At 31.3% G+C, this 25,456-nt stretch overlaps 2 protein-coding genes across 3 annotated transcripts; both read right to left on the minus strand.

Annotated features, from left to right (window-relative positions):
- Nucleotides 1–743: 743 nt before the first annotated feature.
- On the minus strand, nt 744–9,983 carry LOC110651203 (uncharacterized). Of its 2 annotated transcripts, none has more exons than XM_021806463.2 (4): nt 9,656–9,983; nt 9,444–9,549; nt 4,004–4,215; nt 744–2,229 (listed from the first exon to the last, which is right to left on the minus strand). In XM_021806463.2, exons 1-4 carry the CDS (start codon nt 9,842–9,844, stop codon nt 1,108–1,110), a joined length of 1,629 nt encoding a protein of 542 aa, XP_021662155.2. In that variant the 5' UTR covers nt 9,845–9,983; the 3' UTR covers nt 744–1,107. The 2 variants fall into 2 exon arrangements, with proteins under 2 accessions (XP_021662155.2, XP_021662156.2); XM_021806464.2 differs by having other exon boundaries at nt 4,004–4,257; nt 9,656–9,689.
- A 2,242-nt stretch (nt 9,984–12,225) lies between these two features.
- LOC110651202 (mitogen-activated protein kinase kinase kinase 3) lies at nt 12,226–17,410 on the minus strand. Its single transcript, XM_021806462.2, has 11 exons — nt 16,806–17,410; nt 15,630–16,031; nt 15,197–15,284; nt 14,991–15,053; nt 14,692–14,852; nt 14,506–14,581; nt 14,246–14,305; nt 13,932–14,039; nt 13,597–13,833; nt 12,940–13,043; nt 12,226–12,856 (listed from the first exon to the last, which is right to left on the minus strand). Exons 1-11 carry the CDS (start codon nt 17,201–17,203, stop codon nt 12,589–12,591), a joined length of 1,965 nt encoding a protein of 654 aa, XP_021662154.2. The 5' UTR covers nt 17,204–17,410; the 3' UTR covers nt 12,226–12,588.
- Between the last annotated feature and the right edge of the window lie 8,046 nt (nt 17,411–25,456).

Raw genomic sequence — 25,456 nt, forward strand, 5'->3', positions numbered from 1 at the left:
ATTTTATTTTTTTTAATATTATTATCATTTTTATCTCAATTTTTATATTTATTTAATTATTAAATTTTTACAAATTTTCTTTTTCATATTTCTCAAATTTTTGTACATTTAATTTTATTATAAAAATTTTAAAGTTATATATCTTAAAATCAATTAAAAATTAAAATCTATCTACGTATATAAAACAAATTTATTTTTCTATAATATTGCTATGCAAACAGATTTTTCTTAGCGTTATCATATATCACTTACTATGTAAAAATCATTGTGCTTTTATAATTATAATAGTTCTAAGTATTTAATTATCATTTTATTTTTTTTAGTATCTTTATTATTATCATTATTATCTTAATTTTCATGTTTATTTAATTATTAATTTTTTTTAAATTTCCTTTTTAATGTTTCTTAAATTTTTGTACATTTCATTTTATTATAAAAATTTAAAAATCATATATCTTAAAATCAATTAAAAAATTAAAATTATATTAAAAATATAATTTTAAATATATTATACAACACAAGCATTTAACTAGTATGTAACATCGTGGGAAAAGGAAGGAGGAGAGTTTTGTGGATATTGCATGCATTTGAAAATATCTTATGCCAATGAAAACATTATGTCAACAACAATATTTACTCCATCAATCTAAAATGATGATACATTGAAAACATTTCAAGGGTTTTGTCGTACTAATAAAGTGAATATTGACACAAAAAAAAAATAAAAGATCACAATACCAGCAGAACGAAAAAATGCAATGGTTATATAATGATCTAAAGAAAAATAGAAGATACATATTGGAGGTAGAGTAGAGGCGCAGTGAGTCCATAGCCAACGAACAATTTGCTGTATTGGCTGCAATGAAGGAATCAGCATTGACAAATGCCTTGATCATGAAATCAAAGCTGAATACTTCAACATAGAATACTCACATAAATGCATTGTCATATTTTCTATAGCTGGTCACCTCCTATTTACTGCATGTATCTCTTTGCCATTGACCTCCAACGTCCAGCAAGAGTAGATGAAACAGAAAGAAGCCCACCATGCCATAAGCAAGATTTATGCCATTTCTCTTGGTCAACGCAAAGAGGTTAAATATTTTGTTAGACAAATGTATGATTAAAATTCAATCTCCTCTTGTTTCGTTTATTGGCATCCCTAAGTTCTACCAATGAGGGAAGAGGCCGTGGCACAGGCACATTCATTGATCTGTATAAATTTTTCAAGGTTTCACTGAAGTTTCTTGATGATCCAATGGGGGAATAAGATGCAGCCTTATGTTTCTTCACTGATTCCTGACATTTTTCTTCAGTAACACAAATTTCTAGCTTTTTCTCAGATTTATTCTCATGTTTCACTGCAGTATCCTCTTCGACTGCGAATTCTTGAGCAGGTTGATCATTTATGAATGCAAGTTTCTCCTCAGGTGGGAAATTAGAATCTTGGATACCAAGTCTAGCTCTACCAAATAAAGTCACTGCTGGCCTTTTGCTCGGAGGAGACAAACTCAAGAGTCCGCTAGAAGATACTTTTATCGGTTGTGATTGAGATTCTGCAGAAATTTGTTTAGCCCCCTTAACTATAGGAGAATAACCAATGGCTCTGGCCAAGGTATCGGCTGCAGGAGAAGCTTCCACACTAATGTCCAAAAGTTTCCAGACAGGATCAGCCGAAGTTAATTGCGTGCCAATGGAGCGCTTCCTTACATAATCAAGCTCCATAGCCCAGCAACTGGGGGTTGTTGAAACAACCCATTTAGGTGCGAGCAATTGCAGAGCCCACTCTAGTTCTTCCCTGGAAGAATGCATGGAGTAACAGACATGCCAAACGCCAAATTGGTCCCTCACTGCTTCCTTAAATCTTAGTTTTCTTTGACTTTCAACACCTGAATCATCTTCCTCACACGCATACCACTGCGCTGAAGGGCGAATAATCAGAGGCTCTGGCTGGGAATTAGCTTGTGCCTCCACAAGCTTTGCAGCTGCTCGTTCATACAATTTAGGAAATCCATCAAACACGTGGAAACGTGAAGATGGATCTTGAGTGATGACTTGGGGAACTGTCAGTGTTAGAGCGTGGAAGCATTCCGGATTGGCAGCTTTGTCAACATATATTTTGGAACCAAAAGTTTGAGACACTTGAGCCAATATATCCTCTTGACCAAGAAGATCACAGGTCAGATACACCAGAGCTGCAGCAGGGTGCTTCCATATACAATTGATTACCTGCTTCATGTATATGCCATTTTAAATGTTATATAAGCTTCTCAGGAAATAATGTTGTATAATGCATAAGGTTAACATCTATCCTTGAAGGCTACAAACTAAGATGCATGCATAGCAAACAAATGAAGGAATAGTATAGTACATAAAATAGTCACATATATGCCAGCAACACATAGGCATACGTAGGTTATAAGAATAAAGCAACAAAAATCAAAACCTATTAATTATTAATTTCAGAATAAAGTGTAGGCAAAACAGTTTTTCTCTGCTCTCCAAGCGCTCTACTCATTCAGATTAAGTGCCTGAGTCAGTGTCTTCAACTTGCAGGAAGTTGCATTAGGCAAATGGTAAAAGATTTGTATTAAGCAGTAAAAACTGTGATCCTGTTATTAGTTAGATCTGGAATAATAGGCATCTAGTAAAAATGCTCATTATCAATGCTTTTACTTTAAAGAACACAACAACCAGAAATGAGATTCAATTTGAGCACCTAACTATGTGCCAATTGAAGATGAGAGATAATATATGATTAAGAAAGGGTTAGTGATTAAAAAAAAAATCCTAATCTTTGCTCTAATTTGCAATTATAGCCAATCATTTTAATTTTATTAATTATTATACACAACTTTTATATTGTATCAATGGTAGCCAAGTTTGGAAGGACACAAACGATAATGTCCAAATTGTTGGCATGGCATATATTTTATTCATAAAAATTTCACATAAGCATCCTTATGGGGAGGGAGAGAGAGGGAGTAGGCTAGAGAGAGAAAATACAGTGAGAAAAAGTTAGACAGCTTCTAATCTTTCATTTTTGTTTAATTTTAAAGAGTTAAAAATATAATTTTTTTTTTTTAAGTTAAGCAATTATTCTCATTTCATGTTATAAGTTGAAGATGACCATAGTGTTTTAACTAAAGATAATTGCCTAAACCCACCAAGGCATGTAAATGCATATTTATAAATGACAACATAAAAATTAAGGCAAGAGAGACAATTTTACAACTAGAGAGGTAATGCCAAACCTATATAAAGTTCAGATAGTAGTATTATAAAGCTCCTTAAACATCACGCAAGTGTGTGTGTGTGAGAGAGAGAGACATTATTTCTGTAAAAAAAAAAAAAAAAAAAAAAAACACCTTACAAATTTAGTTCCAAATGTAAAATGATGAATGGCTAAAATGAAAATGCCATAATAAAATGAATGTGACACTAATTAAGAGAAGTCAAGGTAAACTTGGTTCAGATAATTCTGAAATACGCAATCCAGAAATTTACTATGCTGGGATGGTCACATTCAAGCAGAAAAAACCAAAAAAAAATGGGGGGGGAGAGAAGGAGAAGGCAGACCAAGTATGATTTGAGTTAAAGTTACAAAAATGGATTTCATTTCATAAACAAGGTAGCCTTACACGCAGCAACACTGAGGAAAAAGATAAATCCAGCAGACACCAACTAATTTAGCACCAAAGCTTAGTCATGTGTATGGTACCCAACTATAGCTTCATTTCTGAGAGCAATTTATTTAAACCAACCCCAAGAAATACCCATCATAGACCATTTCCTTTACCAGTGGCACTTGTACATAAAGAAGAGCAAGTACAAACAAATATATCGAGATGTAAGAGTAGCATGCTTCGATAAATTGATCAAGATAAATGGAATAAATTAATCAAGATATATCGACATCAGTATAGGCCAAGAAAAACTGCCCCATGTATGAAACCAGCTAAATGACATAAAAAACATGAGAAGAATGCGACCAAGTGAGTACCTGTTGGCTTGCTGAATTCTTGCTAGGAAGTTTCTGATGGAATCTTCCAAATGTACAGTCTAGAAAAACATAATCGAGTTGGCACCTAGGCTCTCTTCCTTTCTTGCTGATATACTTCTCTGGAAAACACTGTAGACACTCTGGAGTGAGCCTGCAATCTCCTGTGTGCAGGATGTTTCCAAAATTTCCCTCAAACAAGAACATCACAGCTCCTGAAGTTCAGAAATCCATGCCAGACAAGGGATCATCTGTGACTGAAGTTTCCCCAGAATTATTTTTAGGTTACCCGAATATTAAAAGACAGAACAAGAAAGACCAATCCAAGCCCCCTCCCAAATACCAAACACACATGCAGCAAACACAACCAAAAAACAGAGGAAGATAGAGAAGAACAGAAAGAAGATAAGTCAACTTTGAAGATCAAACATATAAATAATTAGGTAACTATATGCCTGTATAAAAGCACCACAAGATATCATCAAGGTCATGCTTTTGATATAAGATTGTTTCGTAAATATATCAGTTTCAAGAGCAAAAGAGTATAAAGACTTGACAATATTAAGGATTAGTTGAGTTGATTGCATATTTTGAAATCACATATTGTTAAATTTGAAGAAAGAGTTGGTCAAATTACAATTTAATTTGTTTTAATTCGGCCTTATATAAATGATTAGATTGTTTTACACATCAAAATGACTAGCCAAGTCAATGTTGCAATTTAACCACTTATGTTTACCCTTTCATTTTTATAATTCCAATTCTCTCGCTTTCTCTCCCTTTTGTTCTTTTCTTTCTAAAAACTCAAGTAAATGAAAATGTAAATGACAATGCATTTTTTATGTTCATTCCAATTCTCTCCCTTTCTCTCCCTTCTTTCTTTCTAAAGCCTCAACACAGATTATAATTATATTGTAGCATAGCATGATATTCAGGGTTACAATCACATCAGCAGGCTAAGTTACCACTGTAAAGCAGAAGAGAAAGCTAAAAACTTTTAGAGACAGTTAGAAACACTTATGTCTCTTTCAACACATCCAACCTTGCAAAACCAAAACGTTTACATAAACCTGTATGGCAGTGAAAAGCTTCTTTTTTATTGCTTTTACATATTGATCAGGGACAGCTTGTTAAATTCTAAGGTCGAGGAAATTTTGTTAGATTATTTCATTGAACTATGTGCTTGCCTGACACTTAAAAGTTGTGTGCTTGCAAGTGGCACTTGCCGCAACTTAATGTGCTTCAGTACTAGAATCAAAACATAGAAACAAGTTCCTTTTTAAAAAAAAAAAAAAGTATTAGTACTTACATAGCATAAACATAATTTTTAACAACTCAACTCAACTCAACTAAGCTTTTATCCCAAAAATTTGAAGTCGGCCATATGAATTCGCTTTCTCCACTCTAAACGATTTTGGGTTAAATCCTCAGAAATGTGTAATGCTTCTAGGTCATGTTGTACTACTATCCTCCAAGTCAATTTAGGTCTACCCCTTTTTTTCTTTCTATCCTCTAACCTAATGTGCTCTACTTATCTAACTGGAGCCTCCGTATGTCTACGCTTCACAAGACCAAACCACCTCAATCTCCCTTCTCTCAACTTATCCTCAATTGGCACCACTCCTACCTTTTCTCTAATACTCTCATTACGGACTTTATCTAGTCTAGTATGGCCCACTCATCCACCTTAACATTCTCATCTCTGCAACTCTTATCTTAAACGCATACGACTCCTTCAGTGCCCAACACTCACTATTATATAATATAGTCGGTCGTATGGCTGTACGGTAAAATTTTTCTTTCAACTTATTGAGAATCTTGCGATCATATAAAACTCCCGTGGCACGTCTCCACTTCAACCATCCGGCTTTAATCCTGTGACTAACATCCTCCTCACATCCCCCATCTACTTGAAGGACCGAGCTGAGATATTTAGAGTGATTACTTTGGGACAGTATCACTCCGTTCAAACTAACTCCTTCCCTATCATCAGTTTGGCATTCACTGAACTTGCAATGCATGTATTCTGTTTTCTTTCTATTTAATTTAAAGCTCTTTGACTCTATAGTACTTCTCCAAAACTCTAACTTTCTATTGACTACTTCTCGCGTCTCATGTATCAGAACAATATCATCCGCAAACATCATGCACCAAGGAATACTCTCTTATATATGTTTCGTCAATTCATCTAAAACTAATGTAAAAAGGTAAGGACTTATAGCTAAACCTTGGTGTAATCCAATTGAGATCGGAAAATCTCATGTCCCTTTCCACTGTGCGCACAATAGTAGTTGCTCCTTCATACATATCTTTCAACACTTGTATGTACCTAATAGATACCCTCTTTTGTTCTAACACATTCCCTAAGACATCTCTTAGAACACTATCATAAGCCTTCTCCAAATTAATAAAAACCATGTGTAGATCTTTCTTCACATCTCCATATTTCTCCATCAAGCTTCTAATGAGAAAGATCGCTTCGATAATTGAACGACCGGGCATAAAGTCAAATTGATTGAGAGAGATAGAAGTATCATGACGTAGTCGATGCTTCACAACGCTCTCCCATAACTTCATAGTATGGCTCATGAGTTTAATTTCCCTATAGTTTGAGCAACTCTATATGTCTCCCTTATTTTTAAAAACAGGTACTAAAATACTCCTCCATTCATCAGGCATTTTCTTTGAGTTTAGAATCTTATTAAATAATTTAGTTAACCATGCCACTCTCATATTTCCCAAACACTTCCACAGTTCAATTGGTATTCCATCGGGTCCACATGTTTTACCCACTTTCGTTCTCTTAAGTGCTTCCTTTACTTCTAAAGATCTAATCCTTCTAGTATAATTCACATTCTTTTCTATTATTCTATGGTCTATATTCACGCTATTACTATTTTGACTATTATTAAAGAGATCATTAAAATAATTTCTCCATCTTTCTTTAATGTCCTCATCTTTCACTAACATTTTTTCTTCTTTATCCTTAATGCACCTAACTTGATTAAGATCTTGACATTTCTTTTCTCTCCTCCTTGCTAATCTATAAATATCTTTCTCCCCTTCTTTAGTTCTAAGTTTCTCATATAACTTTTCAAAGGCCTGTGCTCTTACTTGACTAACTACCTTTTTTGTCTCTTTTTCTGCTATCTTGTACTGTTCATATGTCTCATTATTATCATATTTAGGTAATTTTTTATACCATTCCTTTTTTCTCTTCACTGCCTTTTGTACTTCCTCATTCCACCACCATCTCTCTTTTGAGGGTGGTCCATGTCCTTTAGACTCTCCAAGTACTTTTCTAGCTAATTCTCTAATCTTTGATGGCATCTGTATCCACACATCATTGGCCTCCATATCCAGCTTTCATGCTTCGGACTCGAAAAGCTTATTTTTGAACTTCAATTGCTTTACTCCTTTGAACTCCCACCACTTTGTTCTAACTACATTATTTCTTCTGACCTTACTTGAATTGTTCCTAAACTTGACATCCAAGACAACTAAACGATGTTGACTTGTTAAAACCTCTCATGGAATGACCTTGCAATCCTTGTATAGAGCTCTATTTGTCTTCCTGGTTAAGAGAAAGTCGATTTGACTTCTATGTTGCCCACTTTTAAAAGTCACTAAATGTGACTCTCTTTTTATAAAGTAGGTATTTGCTAGTATTAGGTCGTATGCCATAGCAAAATCCAGAATGTTTTTTTCCTCCTCATTTCGACTGCCAAAACCATAACCTCAATGAACATTCTCATAACCTTGCCTATCACTTCCTACATGTCCATTCAAATCTCCACCAATAAAAACATTCTCTTCATTCGGTATGTTTTGCATTAAATCATCCATATCTTCCCAAAATCTTTATTTACTCTCACTATCTAGTCCTATTTGTGGGGCATAAGCACTAACTACATTTATTGTTTCTCTTTTTAGTACTAGCTTTACTAGTATAATTCTATCTCCTACTCTTTTCACAGCTATTACAGCATCTTTCAATGTCCTGTCTATGATTATGCCCACTCCATTCTTGTTTCTCTCCTTTCCGGCAAAACACAGTTTGTACCCTGAATTACCCAGTTCCTTGTTTTTCTCTCCTACCCATTTAGTCTCCTGAATGCAAGCAATATTCACCCTTCTCCTTTCCAAGGTATCCACAAGCTCCATTAATTTTCCTGTAAGTGATCCAAAATTCCAAGTACCAACCCTGATCCTCCTCCTATTCTATTCCTTCCTAATTGGTCTTTTTCTATGATATCTTCTATTGTTTTCTATGTCTATCTTGTGTTCTGTTCCACTATCTGTTCTACTATCTGTCCTATAGACTAACTTCTTTACCCACACCCGTCCATGATGTGGGAACCCTTGCTCATTTATCACCACACTCGGGCGCCGACATAGCGCGTCGCTTTTAGTGAATGCTTTACACCCTTACATATTTCTCACTACACCCAGGCTTCGATGTAGCGCGTCATAAGTAGAGGACGCCCCAACCTTTATATCATTTGAATCCATATCATAAAGTGTGTCGAAATTTTTACGCTAGTTGTCACCTACCGCAACCCTCCTCCTTTATCCAGGCTTATAACCGGCTAAGCGCAAACTACTTAGGCAGAATTATAATTTTTAACAGCACTTACTAAATAAATATCAAAACCTAGGAATCAGATACTTGACTTCTTGATAAACTCATCCATGTAGGCTGCTTGGAACAAACAAGAATAGTTTCTAGCAACAGCTAAGACAAATGTTTGTTATTATTGTTTGCTTCTTAAGAGCACATTGTCCACTTCACCTCCTTCATTGTCACTTGACTCACTTCTAAACTTTCACCATTCAAACAGAAACTTCTATATTAATCATGGCAATCATCTATCCCATGATTCCCATCACACCCAATCAGTAACATTTTAAGCACAAATTCATATGTAATTCATAATAATTAAAGAAAAAAAAAAAGATTATGGCTATTTTCTTTATTTGACCAGCCAAATTCTTGTTCTCAAGTTTCACATAACTTAAAACCATAAATGGGCCAAAACAGCAAAGCAAGTCACCAAAAGTTCAATTGATGATCAATTACATTCATAATCCCAAGTAATCAGAACCATACATCAGGTAATGCATAAGTTACAACAAACGCAAGGATTCAGAGGAGGGCGTAGAAAATCAGTGCAGTGTCCATTTGGTAAAAAACAGAAGCATGTGTTGCACAATCTAAATCAATCTAAAAGCGAACATTTTATATACGAAACATAAAAAATTTTACTAGCTAGTAGAAGAAGATACAAAAGGTTTCTACTTTCCAGAACCTCAGCCCATAAATTTACGTAGCAAGATGAAACAAATTATTTCAAACACAAAATCAATATCACAAAACAGACTAAACCGACATGTTTAAACTAATAGCAATAAAATATACTTATAATTGACAATCATCAATTACCAGGGCAGTGATTCGCATCAAAAGCTGTAACCGAGAATTGCCCATCGGGGTCATCAATCACCACCGACTGGCCCACCTCAATATCCACAAACAATGAATCCTCAAGCTGCGAAAGAGGAACAAAAATTAAAAAAATAAAATAAAATAAAGAACAAAATCTCACACATGGGTATTTCTCAAAAACTTGGAAGAAAATAACAGAAGGTAGAAACCTGGGGATAATAATGGAGAACAAGGGATTTCGTGAGATGGGTAGCGTAAATTGGATAAGAAGAGTGGGCTAAGATCCCAGAGCAGTGATCTTTATGGGCATGAGTCAAGAAATGGTGCCTCTTTCTCTTAGAAATTGGACTCCATGTATCTACTGAAAATGGTAACCCTCTAGGCATTTCTATCGGCATTTTTCCTAATTGGCCTGCGTCTTTTGATTGGGAAGGCGTGAGAAAACGCGAGAAATCGAAGACTTCTTCTTCTTCTTCACTCTCAAAGCTTCCAACAAAGAAAGAAGGGGAAATTTTTTTGTGGGACTGGTGGGAAAGATTTTCATATATAAATGGTGGTGATAATTATTACCTGTGAAAAGATTTAGTTTCAGAAAATCTATAACCGACATCTCTTCCAATGGTTTAGTCACAATGACCATAGAGCTGACGTGGATAGAATTGTATGGTTGTCTCCATACAACATAATTAGGGGTGTGAAAACATGGAAAAAAACTAATTAAAATTTTACATTTTGGGTTTGATGTTCAAAAAACAAAAAATATTAATTTTTTTTAAATATGAAATATCATTTTATTTATAAATGAATTTTGATATTTAATATTTTAAACATTAATTATATGAAATTAATTTTAAAATGGTAGGTTTATTAGTATTAGCTTATAAGTTATTTGCAAATTTTATGAATTTTAATATAATTTAAATAAATCTGCTTAATTTTACAGAAATAAAATTTATTTTATAAAATTAGGATATTAGAAATAAAATTTACAGCATAAAAAAAATTAAAAGTATAGATTTTGCTTTTCATAACAATTTAATTTTTATAGTTTTAATATTTATAATAATTAATTTCTTAAATTTTAGTCAATTTTATTTATAATAAATTAATAGTGAATTTTAAGAAAATAAATATTCTATTAACAAAAACATATCTAATAAATTAATTACTTATTATTGAAAATAAAAATATTAATATACAATTTTTGTTATACTTTGAATTGAATTATAAAATACCTATTATATTTTATCCTCCAACTCGTAATATTTTATAAATTTCAATTGAGTGATACTAAAAACATTTTTAAGAAAAAAAAAACTTATAATTAGAGCACAAATAAATTAAAAAAGAAAAGTATGTGATACTTTAATGTAATGATTAAAGTGATGTGTAATGAAATTAAAAAAATAAAAGATTACTTAATTTATTTTAAAAAATAATATCATAAAATATGCACTTCGTTAAATTTTAAGGATTTTTTAGATAATTTACCTACATTTCTAACTCCTCTATCTGCTAGACTAGGTGATGAAAGCACTATTGAAACTTTATCCATGAATTAAATATGTCAAATTACCAATAAAAGTTAGCAAAGCAAATTAAGGTGTGGTTTGATTTGGGTAACTCAACTCAGAACTTTAAGTTTTTAAGAAATATTAAAATTTGATTTATTTAGTTGATTTTTTTAACTCTTTGAAAAGTTAAATTTCTTATTTTTTTTTAATTTTTTAGGAATTAATTTATTCATTCTAACCTAGTTTAATTATTTATTGACAGGGGTGAACATTCGATTAAAATTGAATTGGAACGAAACGTCAAAATCAAATTAACTAAACTCACTAATTTTTTGGACCAAACCAAAATATAATGAAAACTAAATCAAACTAAACTGATGATTTTCAGTTCAATTATTCCCAGCAATACCCACTTTGAAACTATGTGAATCGCAATACTCACCTATATATAGAGGATCAAAATGCAGTATTTAAGAGATTTTGGTTTGATTTTAAATTTTTGATGTTTTATTAAATAAACCAAATCAAAAGTCAAAATTTTTTAAAATTTATAATTAAATTAAATCGATTGAATCCAATAGACTCGGTTTGATTTTAAATTTGAACAAATGTTGCACAAAAACCTACCTTGTGGAAAGTTTAAGGCCTAACAATAGAAAATAGACCATTTGAACAGGCCTAAGAATCGAAGCAGCCAGCCGAAGAATCCAACATCCAAGCAACTTCCAACGAACAAAGACAAATGAGAAAAATAATAATAATAAAGAAAACAACGCATTTGTTTAAACGTGGGCATTTGGCATCAAGTGAAAGGTTCAGCCTCATGACCTCATCAAGCTAATATTGCAAAGCAGACGGCTTCTTGTCACGTCAAAATTGCCATTGAAATTATCAACACAACCCACCTAACAAGCTCCCTTTCAACACGCTTTCTGTTCACACGTTCATCTACATTTCATAATGTCTATTCATTGGTTCATCCAATTCCTGTGTTCTGATTCCAATTCACTACTAAGTAGTCTACTACTCTCATACTTTAAACAGACATCATCGAAGCATAAAGACGAAACACGAAATTTAACACGAAACACGAAGGCTAGCTCGTGATACTCCCTATGATTATCGAAAAAAAAAAAAATACCAACAGGTTATCGTCATTTCAGCTGCGTTTAGTGGTTGGACAAATGATTGGTCCTGTTCAATCTTTTATGCTGGCAGGGCATAAGCATCGGTGGGAAGCATCAAAGATAGAGCCTTAACGAGGAGGAGCCTAAACCACATATTTTCATTATCTAGCTACAAGTGTTGGTATAAGCAATGATCATATGAAATTTACTGGATTACAAAATGAATGTTACACACAGTGACCCACCGGCCATTTACAACAATCGTCAAGAGACGGCCATGAGATCAATAAATTCGGCATCTACCCCATATGCCGAAAGTTTCTCCCCTCTCTGTTTCTGTAGGGAAAAGAATCCACCAACTCCACTCTTTCATTCAAGTGAAGAGGAAAAACTTCTTTACCAAATGAAGAGCAAGGAACCCTGGATGACAGAACCTTGTGGTTCCAGCGCACATTGCATCCCGAGGAGAGTATGAGAAGTGTTTGGTATTGGTATTTACATTCAAATGGGCCTCGTTCTAGGCGATGAGCCAGGTATTTGGCTTTTTAATAAAGAGCTCTCCAATCCAGGATCATGAACATATATTGTGTTTGGTCTTGTCGAATATAATGAGTAGTCAGTTAAGTTGTAACCACTTTGTCCAACCAATGCAAATGTCGGGTGAGAAGGTGAAAGGAAACAACTCTTATGTGCTGGTCCATATTGCCGTAAAGGGCTAGAACAGGGGGACACGGGTAAAGATTTGTATGTGATCATTCTTACATCCTCCCTGCATATAACCATCAAAGTTAATTAAGACACTGATATAATCATCGAGCATTAAAGAAGCATCAATAGCAGGATGTAATTTACCTTGTGTTCTTCAATCCTCTGGCATTAGCGACCACTTGCTTCATTGCACAATCTGCATCAGACAATGTTAAATTTGTTCTGTTGGAGTGGAGATCTAACACTGGCTGCGTGGGAAGTAAAACAAGTACCAATTAGCTGACACCCAGCTTTAGGTTAAAAAGTCAAACTGCAGCACATGGTTTAAACTTCTAAAAGATTGCACACACAAGCACATTCACATACAAGATTTACATGCAAGCAAATTAAATTTTGGAATAATATTATGGCGTGAGAAATTCAGTCTGGCATTAAATTGAACATATGAATTCCTCTGGTACAATAATAAACTGCATGTAATCAATAGCCCCTTCTTGGGGCTACATTGCTGCTCCAAGACCAATTGGATTTAATTTCTTCACTCAAATATAGATATTAACCCATAAGTTTGCCCTCATAAAAATCAAATACAACTCAACAAAAAGCTTCATGGAATACAAAAATGTTCATTTGATTGCAGTCTACAAAATAACATGATATATTGACTTCAGGTAAGAAGTCGATTTTCCCACCATCTACTCCAAATGCTCTCAATTTTTAATTCATAAAATAAAAACTGGACCTTGTATCTTGCAATTTAAAACATGTTTAATAGTACATTTAGCGAGTAGAAAACTATACCGGTGTGCGGCTTCCATCAAAAGTGTATGGAAAGGCATCCCTAGTTATATTGATGTTAGCAACTCTTGTCGTTAATTGGTCTCGAATGAAAGGGTGGTCCAACAATTGTGAAGCTGTAGGGCGTGCTGATGGATCCCGCTGCAAGCACAACTTTATAAAACTTTTTGCATCATTTGACAGGTGATCAGGTATATCAGGCATATCTTTGCTGTTTCCAATTTTGAATATTGCAGCTACCTGTCAAATTCAACATGATCAAATGACTTTGGTCCCACAAAAATTTTAAAGATACACATGACAAAGGTGATATAAGTTGATTTTTTTCAAAAACTCACCCCTTCATATTGGTTCCAAGGCGGTTTCGATGTTGCCATTTCAAGAATTGTACATCCCAAGCTCCAAATATCCACTGCAAGACTGTAGCCATTTGTATTCATTACCACCTAAGGTCACAGAATACAAAAAAGAATGAGAATAAACACTGGAAACTGAAAAGCAAAAAAAAAAAAAAAAAAAAAAAAAGATGAAGAAGGGTTGTGTATATGCATCTAAGGAAGGAAGAAAGTTTGGGCTGGCTGATGAATTAAATTTAGCAACGGAAAGGCACTAAGCATATGCTCATTAAGGGTAAAGGAGAAAGGGAATATACCTCAGGCGCCATCCAGTAAGGACTTCCCTTGAATGAAAGAATTGAAGAACAAGATGTAATCTGAGCAGAACACAAATTGAAAAAGCTCTCAATAATAAATCAAATTAGAATTGGAAAAAAAAAAAGAAAAAGAAAAAAGAATTTTATTAGGTGAGAAAATTTATGGGTAAATTTATCTCTCTAATTTGTGCGCAAGTGAACTCTCATTCTATTTTTGCAAAATTCAGGAATTGAACTCTACATATTGATATGAGACTTACATGTTTAGCCATGCCAAAGTCAGCCAGCTTGATTTCACCATTAGGATCAACTAATATGTTAGCCCCTTTTATATCCCTGTCAGGAAAAGAAAACATTACATAAGATAAGAAAGAACAAAGAAACTCAGATTTTGGATAGAAGGATTAAGCAACCATAATTAGCATCAACATTCAACATGTAAATACCTGTGCACAGTATTTCTTCCATGCAAATAAGCAAGCCCACAAAGGATTTGCGTGGTATAATTTTGAATAACAGGTTCCTTGAAGGCACCATATTCTTGAAGTAATTTGTGAATTGAGCCACCAGAGACATACTCTAAATAAACTGAAAGTGTTTCTTCACTCTGAGGAAATGGAAAGTGAGACAGTTACCAAAATTCACAATCAACCACTTGGATTGACATGTTTAACATATCAGGATGAGGATTCCAATAATCCCTGTCAATCAAATGTGTGAATACAGTAGAGTAAGTAAATCATACCAGTTCACTTCCATAATATCGAACAATGTTTGGATGTGAAAGCTGACTAAGCAAATTTATTTCCTGTTGACAAAGGAAAGCAGTTAGAAATCCAAACACCTAAAGAACAACCTGGAAATTCATTACATTAAAGTAAATTGTTCAGGAACAGCAGTGAATTTTACTTGCTTGTTTATGCACTCAAATTGATACCATAAAGAGATTACCTGGTTCAGTTGCTTAAGACATTCTTTTGACGTCTGATCATCTGAAACAACTCTGACTTCTTTTATTGCACACATCTGCCCACTCTCACTGTTTAAGTTGCCATACAACATTTAGAGAAGTGCAATATATAACACATCAAAGCAACATATATATAGTCTGTATTGATTTATTTGCACTCTTTCCTTTGCTTTTTCACCTCTTTTAAAGAGTTGCTAAAATATTTTTTAAATTAGATACTACTTCATGTGATATGGAATAACTCGATTCTATAATGGGTACCACAAAAAAAATTACATATATTGTGATTTTCTGTAGTTGAGAGACAAAAACTGTAAGTGCAATCAAAATAATGTTTAAGCAAAGTGAAATTGACCAATGCTTAAAACTTACAAAACTTTGCTAAATCAGTTTTGCAAGTATCAATGTTATTACCTGTTAAATCCAAGGTAAACATGTCCAAAAGTTCCCCTTCCTAGTAGCTTCCCTTTCTTCCATTTAGACACTGGAGCAGTTGTATTTTCAGTTACAACAGGAGTTCTTGTACTTGGCAGCAAGGAAGAAGGGCTGCTAGGAGAACCCGGTGGAAGAGGCAGTGGATGACATTGGCTCTTCCCATCTTCCAGCCTTCCTGTTGCAGACTCTAGATTCATACCTCCTAAGAGTGGATGAAGAGGTGATGCAGACCTGCTGGCCCCTCTTGATGCAGGACCAGGACTTCTAGATCCAGGACCGGGACTTCTCGACCCAGGTCCTGGACTTCTTGAACCTGGACCTGGGCTTCTTGACCCCAAATTGAACCTTATATCACCATGTCCTCTATGATCAACAGATGACCTGGGTTTCAATTAGCAGTTGCACTTGAGAATCAAATCGAAACTATTCTTGTAATGCTTAGTCATGTAGTTAACCAATTACATTCTAAAATTAGCTGGTTTTGAAAGAAATAACATCTGTAGTTGTAGCAGAAGTGAGAAGCAGAAATGCTAATGGCTAAGAGCTTTCAGTTTGAGCAGAAAAGGCATTGCTCCTAAGCTTGTAATGATCAATAAAAGCATGTAATTGACATAAACTCCACTTCCACCGTATAACTTTATAGATTTACTCTTAATTGTTAATCCCAAATGAAAACCAAAATGGGTTTATACCAAGTTCGATGTAACCTAGCTTTGCAAAGAGTAAAACTAACTCCAGGAAGCCAAGTAGAAAAGAGGAAGACCCAAATCTACCATTTGACTGGAAATAGTAGAAAAACCCAAGTACAGAGGATCAAACTCTGACAGGAAAACAGCTAAAGAAGGGGACAGAGACACAGAAAAAAAATGTATGAAACAGAACAGACAACACAGCAAGCTCAGAAACCCACCCAACTCTGACATAAGAACAAAATTCAGATATGTTACAACAACAACTTTTTTTTTCCCCTTCTACAAAACTCTCAAATAGTTCACCACAACCATAAAGATGAATTCAAAAAGCATTTCTTATCACCGAAAACTATCAATTCAGAAATTAAATGATGATCGCTTCAATAATAAAACCAAACCCACCAAAAGATATCCAAGACCAAAAATCACAATTTATTTAGAAGGATTAACTAAAAAAACCCACCTGTAGCCACCAAAAAGACTACTGTGATGATCATTCGCAATTGGATGATCCTCACCAGATGACCCAGAAGAGCTCACACTGGACATGGAACCAGAAGCCGACCCAGATCCCAACCCAACCCCACCACCAATCCCATGATCACTCCCAGACCCAGAAGGCGTAGGAAGTGGAAGCCCTATCTTCTCGACCGAATCCGAATCGAAACCCGCAAACCCGGAAGATCCACCCGCTAAATCTTTGCTCCCACGTGGCGAATTCCGGGTCAAAACGGCCTCATCAAAGCTCTTACGCTTTTCTTTGGTGGTCTTCTTCTTGGTAACATCATTTTTCCCATATGGGTTATCTTGCTGCTTCTCTTCCTTGTTCTTGGAGGACTTTTTCCCCCACCAAGCAGGCATCTTTTATCAGATAAAACCTCCTAGAGAAGAAGAGAGGATAAGAGAGACAGAGGCGTTCCTCTGTAGTATGTGCGTGTAGAGAGAAGACTCTCAAGAGAGAAAAGTTGAGACTCGCGCTTTGTGTACAGATTTATAAGAGGAAAGAGAGAGGAAATTCAGAAGAATAAAAAGGAAGACTTATTTTTTAAAAAATATTTTTAGAGAGAGAGAGAGAGGACCACAGTCTACAGTGAAGCACAGCTAATGAAGGATTTGAAGGACGGCAGGCGGTGGTTGGATAAAGAAAAGAGCGATGATGTGGCAACTTTTTTTAAATTTTAAATGCAATTATTATATTTACTAAAAAAATACAATAATTATAAATTTTAATAATGAAAAATTTTAATTATCACTAATAATTAATAAATTATATTATACGAATTAATCTCATAAAAAATTTGATGAAGTCTAATTTATAAACATCGAGTATTTATAATTAATATGTTAATAAAAATAATTTATAAATATATTTATTATTAAAATAATTAAAAATATAAATAATATATAAAGTGAAATTTTAAAATTAAATAAAAATAATATAATAAAATACTTATAAATTAATTTATAATTTTTAAAAATAAATTCATTTACTTATTTATATATTTTTTGACATTATAAGTTAAAATTATAAGTTAAAAAAAATAAGTGGAGAGATGAATTTTTTATTTTATACTTTCTATTTATTTTTAACATTTTAGGGTTAATTTTTATATTTATATTTATATTTAATGATTTATTGTTTCTACAGAAAAGGGAGAAATTGAGTGGGAAGGTTTACGTGTTGAGTCATTTATTTATAAAAAGATGGAGAATCTACATGGATTATTGTGCTTTAAAAAATTGCTTTTTTACAAGGCAAGAGAGAAAGAGAGAGAGCTTAGAGAATGGCTTCTCGTGAAAGCGTGTGGGTTGGTATTGGCATCTCGTGTATTTGGTATTTTTATGTTTTTTATTAGATTTTTAAAATAAAGATATAATTTTTATTTTATATTATAAATAATTAAATAATTTAATTAATATTATAAAAATTAACTCGTGTGAAATGCGAGCTTATAATTTCTTTTTTATGTTCCATGGATTTTTACAAAATAATAATTAATAAATTTTAGCATAATATTATTGAAATTATTTTTTGAAATTATGAAATTTTAAATTTAAATTTAAATAAAAAAGAAACATAAAATTATAAAAATTAATTTTTTTTTTTTGTTTATCTTGCACAATTGTGTTGTTGTGACACTTTTTTGTGTCACTTGTATGTATATTTTTTACTCTATTTATGATGATTAGGTCATGATAATTTATTTATTTATTTATTTATTTTTAATGTTAATTTTTCATTAAAATAAAAATTGGATTTAATTAAAAAAATTCAAGAAGTGATCGGTGATGTCATCGATCTATACTTCTTACAAGTTTAACTAAACAGCATTTAATTAAATAATAAGAAAACTTTTCTTGGTTGATGTTCATATGATGAGCCCCTCACTTCATTTATTATATTTGATAAGTTATTGTTGTTATTGGTAAGCATGGTAGGTTGAGTTAATTTGGTTTAATTTAAATTTTATAAAATTAAATAAATTAAGTTATTTTAAAAAATTATTCTATATATATATATGTCAATTTGATATGAAAATTAAAACTAATATTATTACAAAATTAATTTGAATTTTTAAACAATGTATCGTTTAAATGATATTTAAATTTTATCAATAATATAACTAATAAATAAATATCGTTATTTTTTTATCAAAATAAAATACATATACATATAAGTTATTGATAGAAATTGATTATCGTTAAAATTATAATAATTTTAATATAATCCTTGTTCTCATATAATTCCACTAACACACACTCAACAATTAATATGAGATTCTAAATAATTAATCCACATATTTAAATCAATAATATACTTCGATCTTATTAATTAAAATTTAAATCTCATAATGAAATAAAAAAATTTTAAGCTTTCGAAGATTCTTGTGTCCCCACCAATCACTAATACCTATCAAATACAAATCAAGTATGATCATCAACTATATATTCTTAAGTAATCTCATTACATTTTTAAGAGATATTTAATAAGTTTTTTAGAATCATTTAAAAAAAAATAGTATAATGATATATATGTCACGACACAAACTATGAGTCGGACCGGTACTAAAACTTGGATTAGCACAAGGCTTCCAAAACCCGTAGTAAACCTAATTATTCATAACCCAACTATGAGGTCCATCACTATAGTCCAATTTCAAGAAAATAAATGGATAGAGTTCGATTATAAATTAGACTATTCAACGGGGAGTTTTTAGCTCACCGACCTGTAAATACAAAATATATCAAATTAGGGAGCTCAGATCATCCTTACTATCCTCAATCAATCACAAATTAATCAAACGGGAGCTCAGCTCCTTCATCCATAATACAATCCATCTCAGATGCCCATACACAGTTACATATATAATGTTACAACCCTAAAGTTTAGTTACTTCAAACCTAAATAAATATTACACTATCGATACATGCGGAGCTCTAGAATGAAGATAAAGAAAAAAGAAGAAACAATAAAACTTCTTTGACCAAACCTGCGGGAAAAAATACAGGTTATACTAAAAAAGGGATCCTCATGTAGCCTAAAAAAAATAAAATGAATATGAGTGAGCGTTCGACTCGTAAAGTAAGATATTAATTTTACATATAATTTTTATAAATATCTAAGTCAAATGCATCCTTAAGAATGAATGCAATACCTTCACACAATTCAACAGGTCAAGTCATAATCATACCAAAAGCAATTTGGAGTACTCACACACTTGTGTGTCACATCCATACTCACACACACATACATATATATGAGCTAATCCCCTATACAGCTCTCTTAGTTCCAACTTCTGCAAGCGAGGTTAACTCAAAGCCGAATTTTCTCTTAATATCCAAATGCGGAGGCCAGCGAGATCAACTCAAAGCCGTGCCTACCTCGACTTATTCATAAAAAGGATTAAGTCCCAGCGAGTCAAGCTCTAGCCATGTCTACCCGTCCTATCCATATCTATATACACACCACGTACACACCCACTCACACACACAGCTCCAAATCATCATAAAACAACAATTGCAGCAATATCATCAAAAATAAATGCAATATAAAGCGTGCTTAATATTTGCTACATACATATATGTATAAGTGATGCATGAATATGCTTTGAATATAATAATATTGAAATTATAACTAAAATTAATATATACTCACAGAGAGGATGACTCGGCTACAGCTAGTCTGACTAGATGGAAGAAGATTGGCTTGCACTATTCACCTATACATATACATTGACCTCTATTAATTAATTGACAGAATTAATCAATTAATTTAATATATAAAAGCAATAATAAATCTTAAGGTATTGTCCAAATTTCGACGAAGTTTCTCTTGAAACTAGACCTAACCCCCTGCATGAAAATTCAACAAAACGTAACACACAGGGCCTCAGGCCCACAATAGCAATAACATCATATGATCCTTCCTAGGTTCGCCAAATCAGACAATACGCAAATGACTACACAAAATAATTATTTAAAAATTCAGGATATTACAATATAATATCATTAAAATAATTTAAAATTTAACTTTAATATAAGTATATCAAAAGTCTTCTATGATATTTATGCGGATGCAATGGAGTTTTTTTTTTTTTTTAATTAGGAGCAAGAGATATTTAATTATTTGTAATTTTTATAAATAAAAAAATTGAAAAATAAAAACAAAGATAAGATTAGTGGGTTAAGTGTAATTTAATACTAAAATGTTGGAATGTCCTTATCCATAAGGTAAAGTTCATGATAAATTATTCATTAAAATCAAAATGAATATCATTATGCGTTAATACTTAATATTTACAAACATGCACAACCAATTAAAGAATAATTTGCATTTTTAGCTTTTGGACATTCTGCTGGCACTTTATATAAAAATAGAGATAAATAATAAATGAGATGAGTTAGTATAAGTGGTAAAAAATTATGTATTCCTTAGACAAGATCGAATATTCGATTCTTATAAGTAGAAAAATTTTTTTAAACAAGGTCGAGTATTAGATTCTTACAAGTAGAGAAAATTCCTGCTAAGAGCGTTTTAACCCCGTAATGTGCCTCCCCAACCCGAGCAGTTATAACTCAGTGGGTCAAAAGATACCTATAATTTGTTAAAAAAAATAAAAATAGATAAATTTTATTTATTTTATATATGAATTTTATTATATATTTTATATTTTAAATTTATATTATAATAAATCAAAAAATTTTTTCTAATTGTTTTATTCTTTTTAGTTGTATTTTTTTTATTTAAATGTATATGCTTCCTAAATTTTATTAACCTCCAAGACTTAGATATTAATGAAAATAAGGCTTGATTTGTTCTCACAATATTTATAGTTACTATTAAAAATATATATTAATTAGATAATATTAAAAAATTAATTTAAAATTAAATTTAATATATTTTAATCATAATTAAAAAAATTAAATATTTCTCAAAATTATTTTTTGACTTTTAAATTTTAACCCTCGGAAACTTAGAGTGACATTTAAAAATATAATTTATTAGTTTTTTTTAGTGATGTATGCTTATTGTCTTTTTTTTTTTTTACTATATAATATGTACAATACATCTTACTTCCATATTTTCATTAAAAAAAATTATTTATTATTCAATCTTTTCATTAAAAAAAAAAAAAAACTGGTGACTTAACGTTTTGCTTTGGTAAGTTAGGCTATCGGGCATTTTGAGGCTCAAAGCCATCAGGTTTGGTATTTTGTGTGAAAAAATTCATACACACTAATCAATGAATAAGGCAATCATTGGATTCATAGAACCTAATGTGCTGAGCTTAACTTATTAAAACAAATTTTAAACACTCAATATTTATAAATTAATTTAAATTTATAATTATTAAAATTTTAAAATATTATATTTTTAATTAAAATATTTATAAATAATTAATAAAAAAAGAATATATTAAAATAAAAGAATAATTATAAATTTAACTGATTTCTTATTATATATATATTATTTTTAATGTTTTGGAAATCAACAATTTTGGTTTTTATACTACTATTGATAAAAAGTATAAGATTTAGAGAGATTAATATTTCATAATATAATAATTTAAGAATTAAAATGTTAAAACATTTTAAAATTTTTAATAATTAAATTTTGATTTATTTTAAAATATAAAATATTAGAGTGTAATAGAAATAATTAAATTGCATGCTTAAATTTCATAATCCACTCTAAAAATAAAATTATGGAAAATATATAATATGAAAATGTATTTAAAAAATAAAAAATAAAACTCACCCTAATTGAAATTATTGAAATTATTTAAAGCAAATACAGAAAAATGATATAGGAGTATTTATTTTTTTTTTCTATTAGAATCATTAATTCTAAAATTATAAGAAAATGAATTAATTCCTCAATTTATATTATTATTTAAATAGTTTTAAAATATTCCATAGGGTAATTGAATAGTAATAAATAAGAAGAGATTGATAGCTAAAATATGTGAATTAAGAAATACAAGTTGCAGAACGAGATGAGGATCCAAGCAACTGAGGTGCCCACAGATTAGAAATGAAGAGTGGCTAAAGTGACCCATCTGTTTCATTTTCAATTGTCAAGTTGCTTCCCATTCCAAGAGTCTCACATGACTGTGACCACCCAACCAGCTTCTCATCATGTCAACTGTGATAAAATGCATTATTTTCTACTCATCAATGTGAATGTCAACCTTTTTTTTTTTTTTTTAATTTTTATACACAAATAAAATGGTGAAAAATAAATTATTATATGCTTAACTGTAATTTTTTAAATATGTATAAATAATAAATTATTTTTTCAATTTTAAAACATATAATTTAATGTATAAATATTGTAAAGTCGTTGATGGGTAGATTTAATTTTAAAATAAGAAAATTTATACATAAATCAAAAAATAAAAGTATAATAGTGACTCGTTTGAAGTGTGAAGACTCGGTTCTTTCTTAGTGGGACAAATATGAGGACCCACATGCACATTGCTTGACCTGGTCCACAGGACAGAGGTAGCAGTCGAGGAATTTGTCAAAAGAACCATTGGATCGGTTCAATTTTGAACAGTAATTACTAATTTTAATAGTAATTATTAGAAAAAAAATAATAAAAAATAAAGAAAGGAGTTGTTATTTACGAAAACACTCTTCGGTGACCATCCGAAATGTAAATCATAAGAAAAAAAAATATAAAAAAGATTAATTTAATTTACTTTGAATTAAATTAAAAATTATTATTTTTTTAAATATTAATTAAAATCATCATACGAATGTGCATGATTTCTAGAGAATCAAAGATTAGATACCCATGTATATGTTGTTAATGGAAAGCACTAATAATGAATCTAAATACCCAAATATTCTAATTCTTAGGTATGATTAGGTTAAATTTTTTTAATTGTATGACAAATTCTTTTCCTTTTAAATTAGATTAGATTAGATGAACTCCTTTAACTACCTTATTGATTGATTGAGATATTGTAGGACCATATCTAAAATAAAGATTAAAGAAATGTGCATGCTTCTCATAAATTGCTTTTGGAATCACATTACCTTCCTAGGGTTTTTGTTCCTATTATTATTATTATTTTCAAAAGCCAATCATTTCACATGGCGGCAAACAGGACGCTAACACTGAATTGGCTTTATATATATACATATTTCTCTTGAAAATTGTTATCTCAAATTACCATTTTTTATTGATTTATTAATTTACTCTGGTATTATGATAATTAAGTTGGCATCATGGTTATGGTAAGGTATTAATTCATATTGCTCTGAAATTTATTAAAATCTTATTAAATTGAATCAGTTGAAATTATTTTTAATTTAATTTTTTCTATTACTATTACAAATAGACTTAAAATCGCATTTTACATTTCTAATGTACAATTTTAATAAATAATAATGTCATTTAATCTCAAAGTGATTCTATCTCTAATAGATGACCATTTTAATTAAAAAAAAAACCTAATTCAACAGAAAATGAGACGAATTAACTTAAAAAAAAATCGATTTGATCATTTTTTATGTAAAAAAAATTATATGCTAATTTAATTATTATTATTATTATTATTATTATTATTATTATTATTATTATTATGTGTGAATGGGCTGGGTGGCCACGAGGGTTGGCTTCTTATTGTGGAGACCAAGTCATTTATTATTATATTTTGCCCATCCCGCAAGATAAAGATAGGGCTGGGAAATTGGGTACATATGATAGGCAGACTTATTCAATTGATTGATTTGGCTTGGATTGCCTTAGCTTTGCCCCCATCAAGTTGTCTTGCATTAAAAATTTCATTTTATCTCTTGCCTACATAAATTATTTGATGTGGACAACTGAATTATAGAAAATAGAAACAATTTCTTTTTCTTTTTTTTTTTTTTTATAAATAACTTTCACCATATGGGTAAGTAATAAGATTCAGTTGAAATTAGAGGAAAAAAAAACGAACTTTTTAAAAAATCATATATAATATGCTGTTTAATAAAAATTATTTAATTATTTTAAAATTTTTATTATTAAAATAAATTAAATTTAACTTTAAATCAATTCTTAATATTTTCTTACATATTTAATGTAGGATTGCTTATGTATAAATAACTTACTAGTCACCCCTTAACACTCATTTCTTAATAAATTGGGACAACCAAATGACCTTCCATATAGATTTTCCCTTGGTAATTTTTACATATAATTTTAATATTTTTTTTGAAATTGGGCTAAGCCTAGTCAATGAACTAGGCCCAAGATTTTGGGCAGGTCAACCAGAGAATGGGCCAAGAGGTGAAAATCCTAAGCCAGGTTAGACCCAGGTTTGTTTATAATTTGCCTAGAATAAGAAACAGTAAACAGGTCAAATATTGTAATTAACATGACCATAGCTAAGTAAACATCAATGAGAATGTCAAATGAATGATTTTAAACTAATTACAATGATTTGGAAGGATACAATTAGATGCTGAATTAAGCAAGTTTCAGGAAGTATGAACTTTCAGCTCGAGTAATCTAATGCTATAATGCATGATGAACAAGAGAATATTCATCTTTCGTAGTCTTGATCACAATCTCTCGTAATTGAGTCTCTTTGACTGCAAGAAAGCATAATAGTCAGG

This window comes from Hevea brasiliensis, chromosome 7, assembly GCF_030052815.1.
Source record: "Hevea brasiliensis isolate MT/VB/25A 57/8 chromosome 7, ASM3005281v1, whole genome shotgun sequence".
NCBI lineage: Eukaryota > Viridiplantae > Streptophyta > Magnoliopsida > Malpighiales > Euphorbiaceae > Hevea > Hevea brasiliensis.

Excerpts from the sequence above, each read along its gene's own strand:
- LOC110651203 (XM_021806463.2), bottom strand. The coding sequence starts at position 9,844 with ATGCCGATAGAAATGCCTAGAGGGTTACCATTTTCAGTAGATACATGG. Across the intron at positions 4,216-9,443 it reads TGATGCGAATCACTGCCCTG|GAGCTGTGATGTTCTTGTTT; the intron begins GTAATTGATGAT and ends TCTGAACTTCAG. Across the intron at positions 2,230-4,003 it reads AGAATTCAGCAAGCCAACAG|GTAATCAATTGTATATGGAA; the intron begins GTACTCACTTGG and ends TACATGAAGCAG.
- LOC110651202 (XM_021806462.2), bottom strand. The coding sequence starts at position 17,203 with ATGCCTGCTTGGTGGGGGAAAAAGTCCTCCAAGAACAAGGAAGAGAAG. Across the intron at positions 14,306-14,505 it reads ACTTTGGCATGGCTAAACAT|ATTACATCTTGTTCTTCAAT; the intron begins GTAAGTCTCATA and ends TGTTCTGCTCAG. Across the intron at positions 13,044-13,596 it reads TTGATGGAAGCCGCACACCG|CCAGTGTTAGATCTCCACTC; the intron begins GTATAGTTTTCT and ends CTTCCCACGCAG.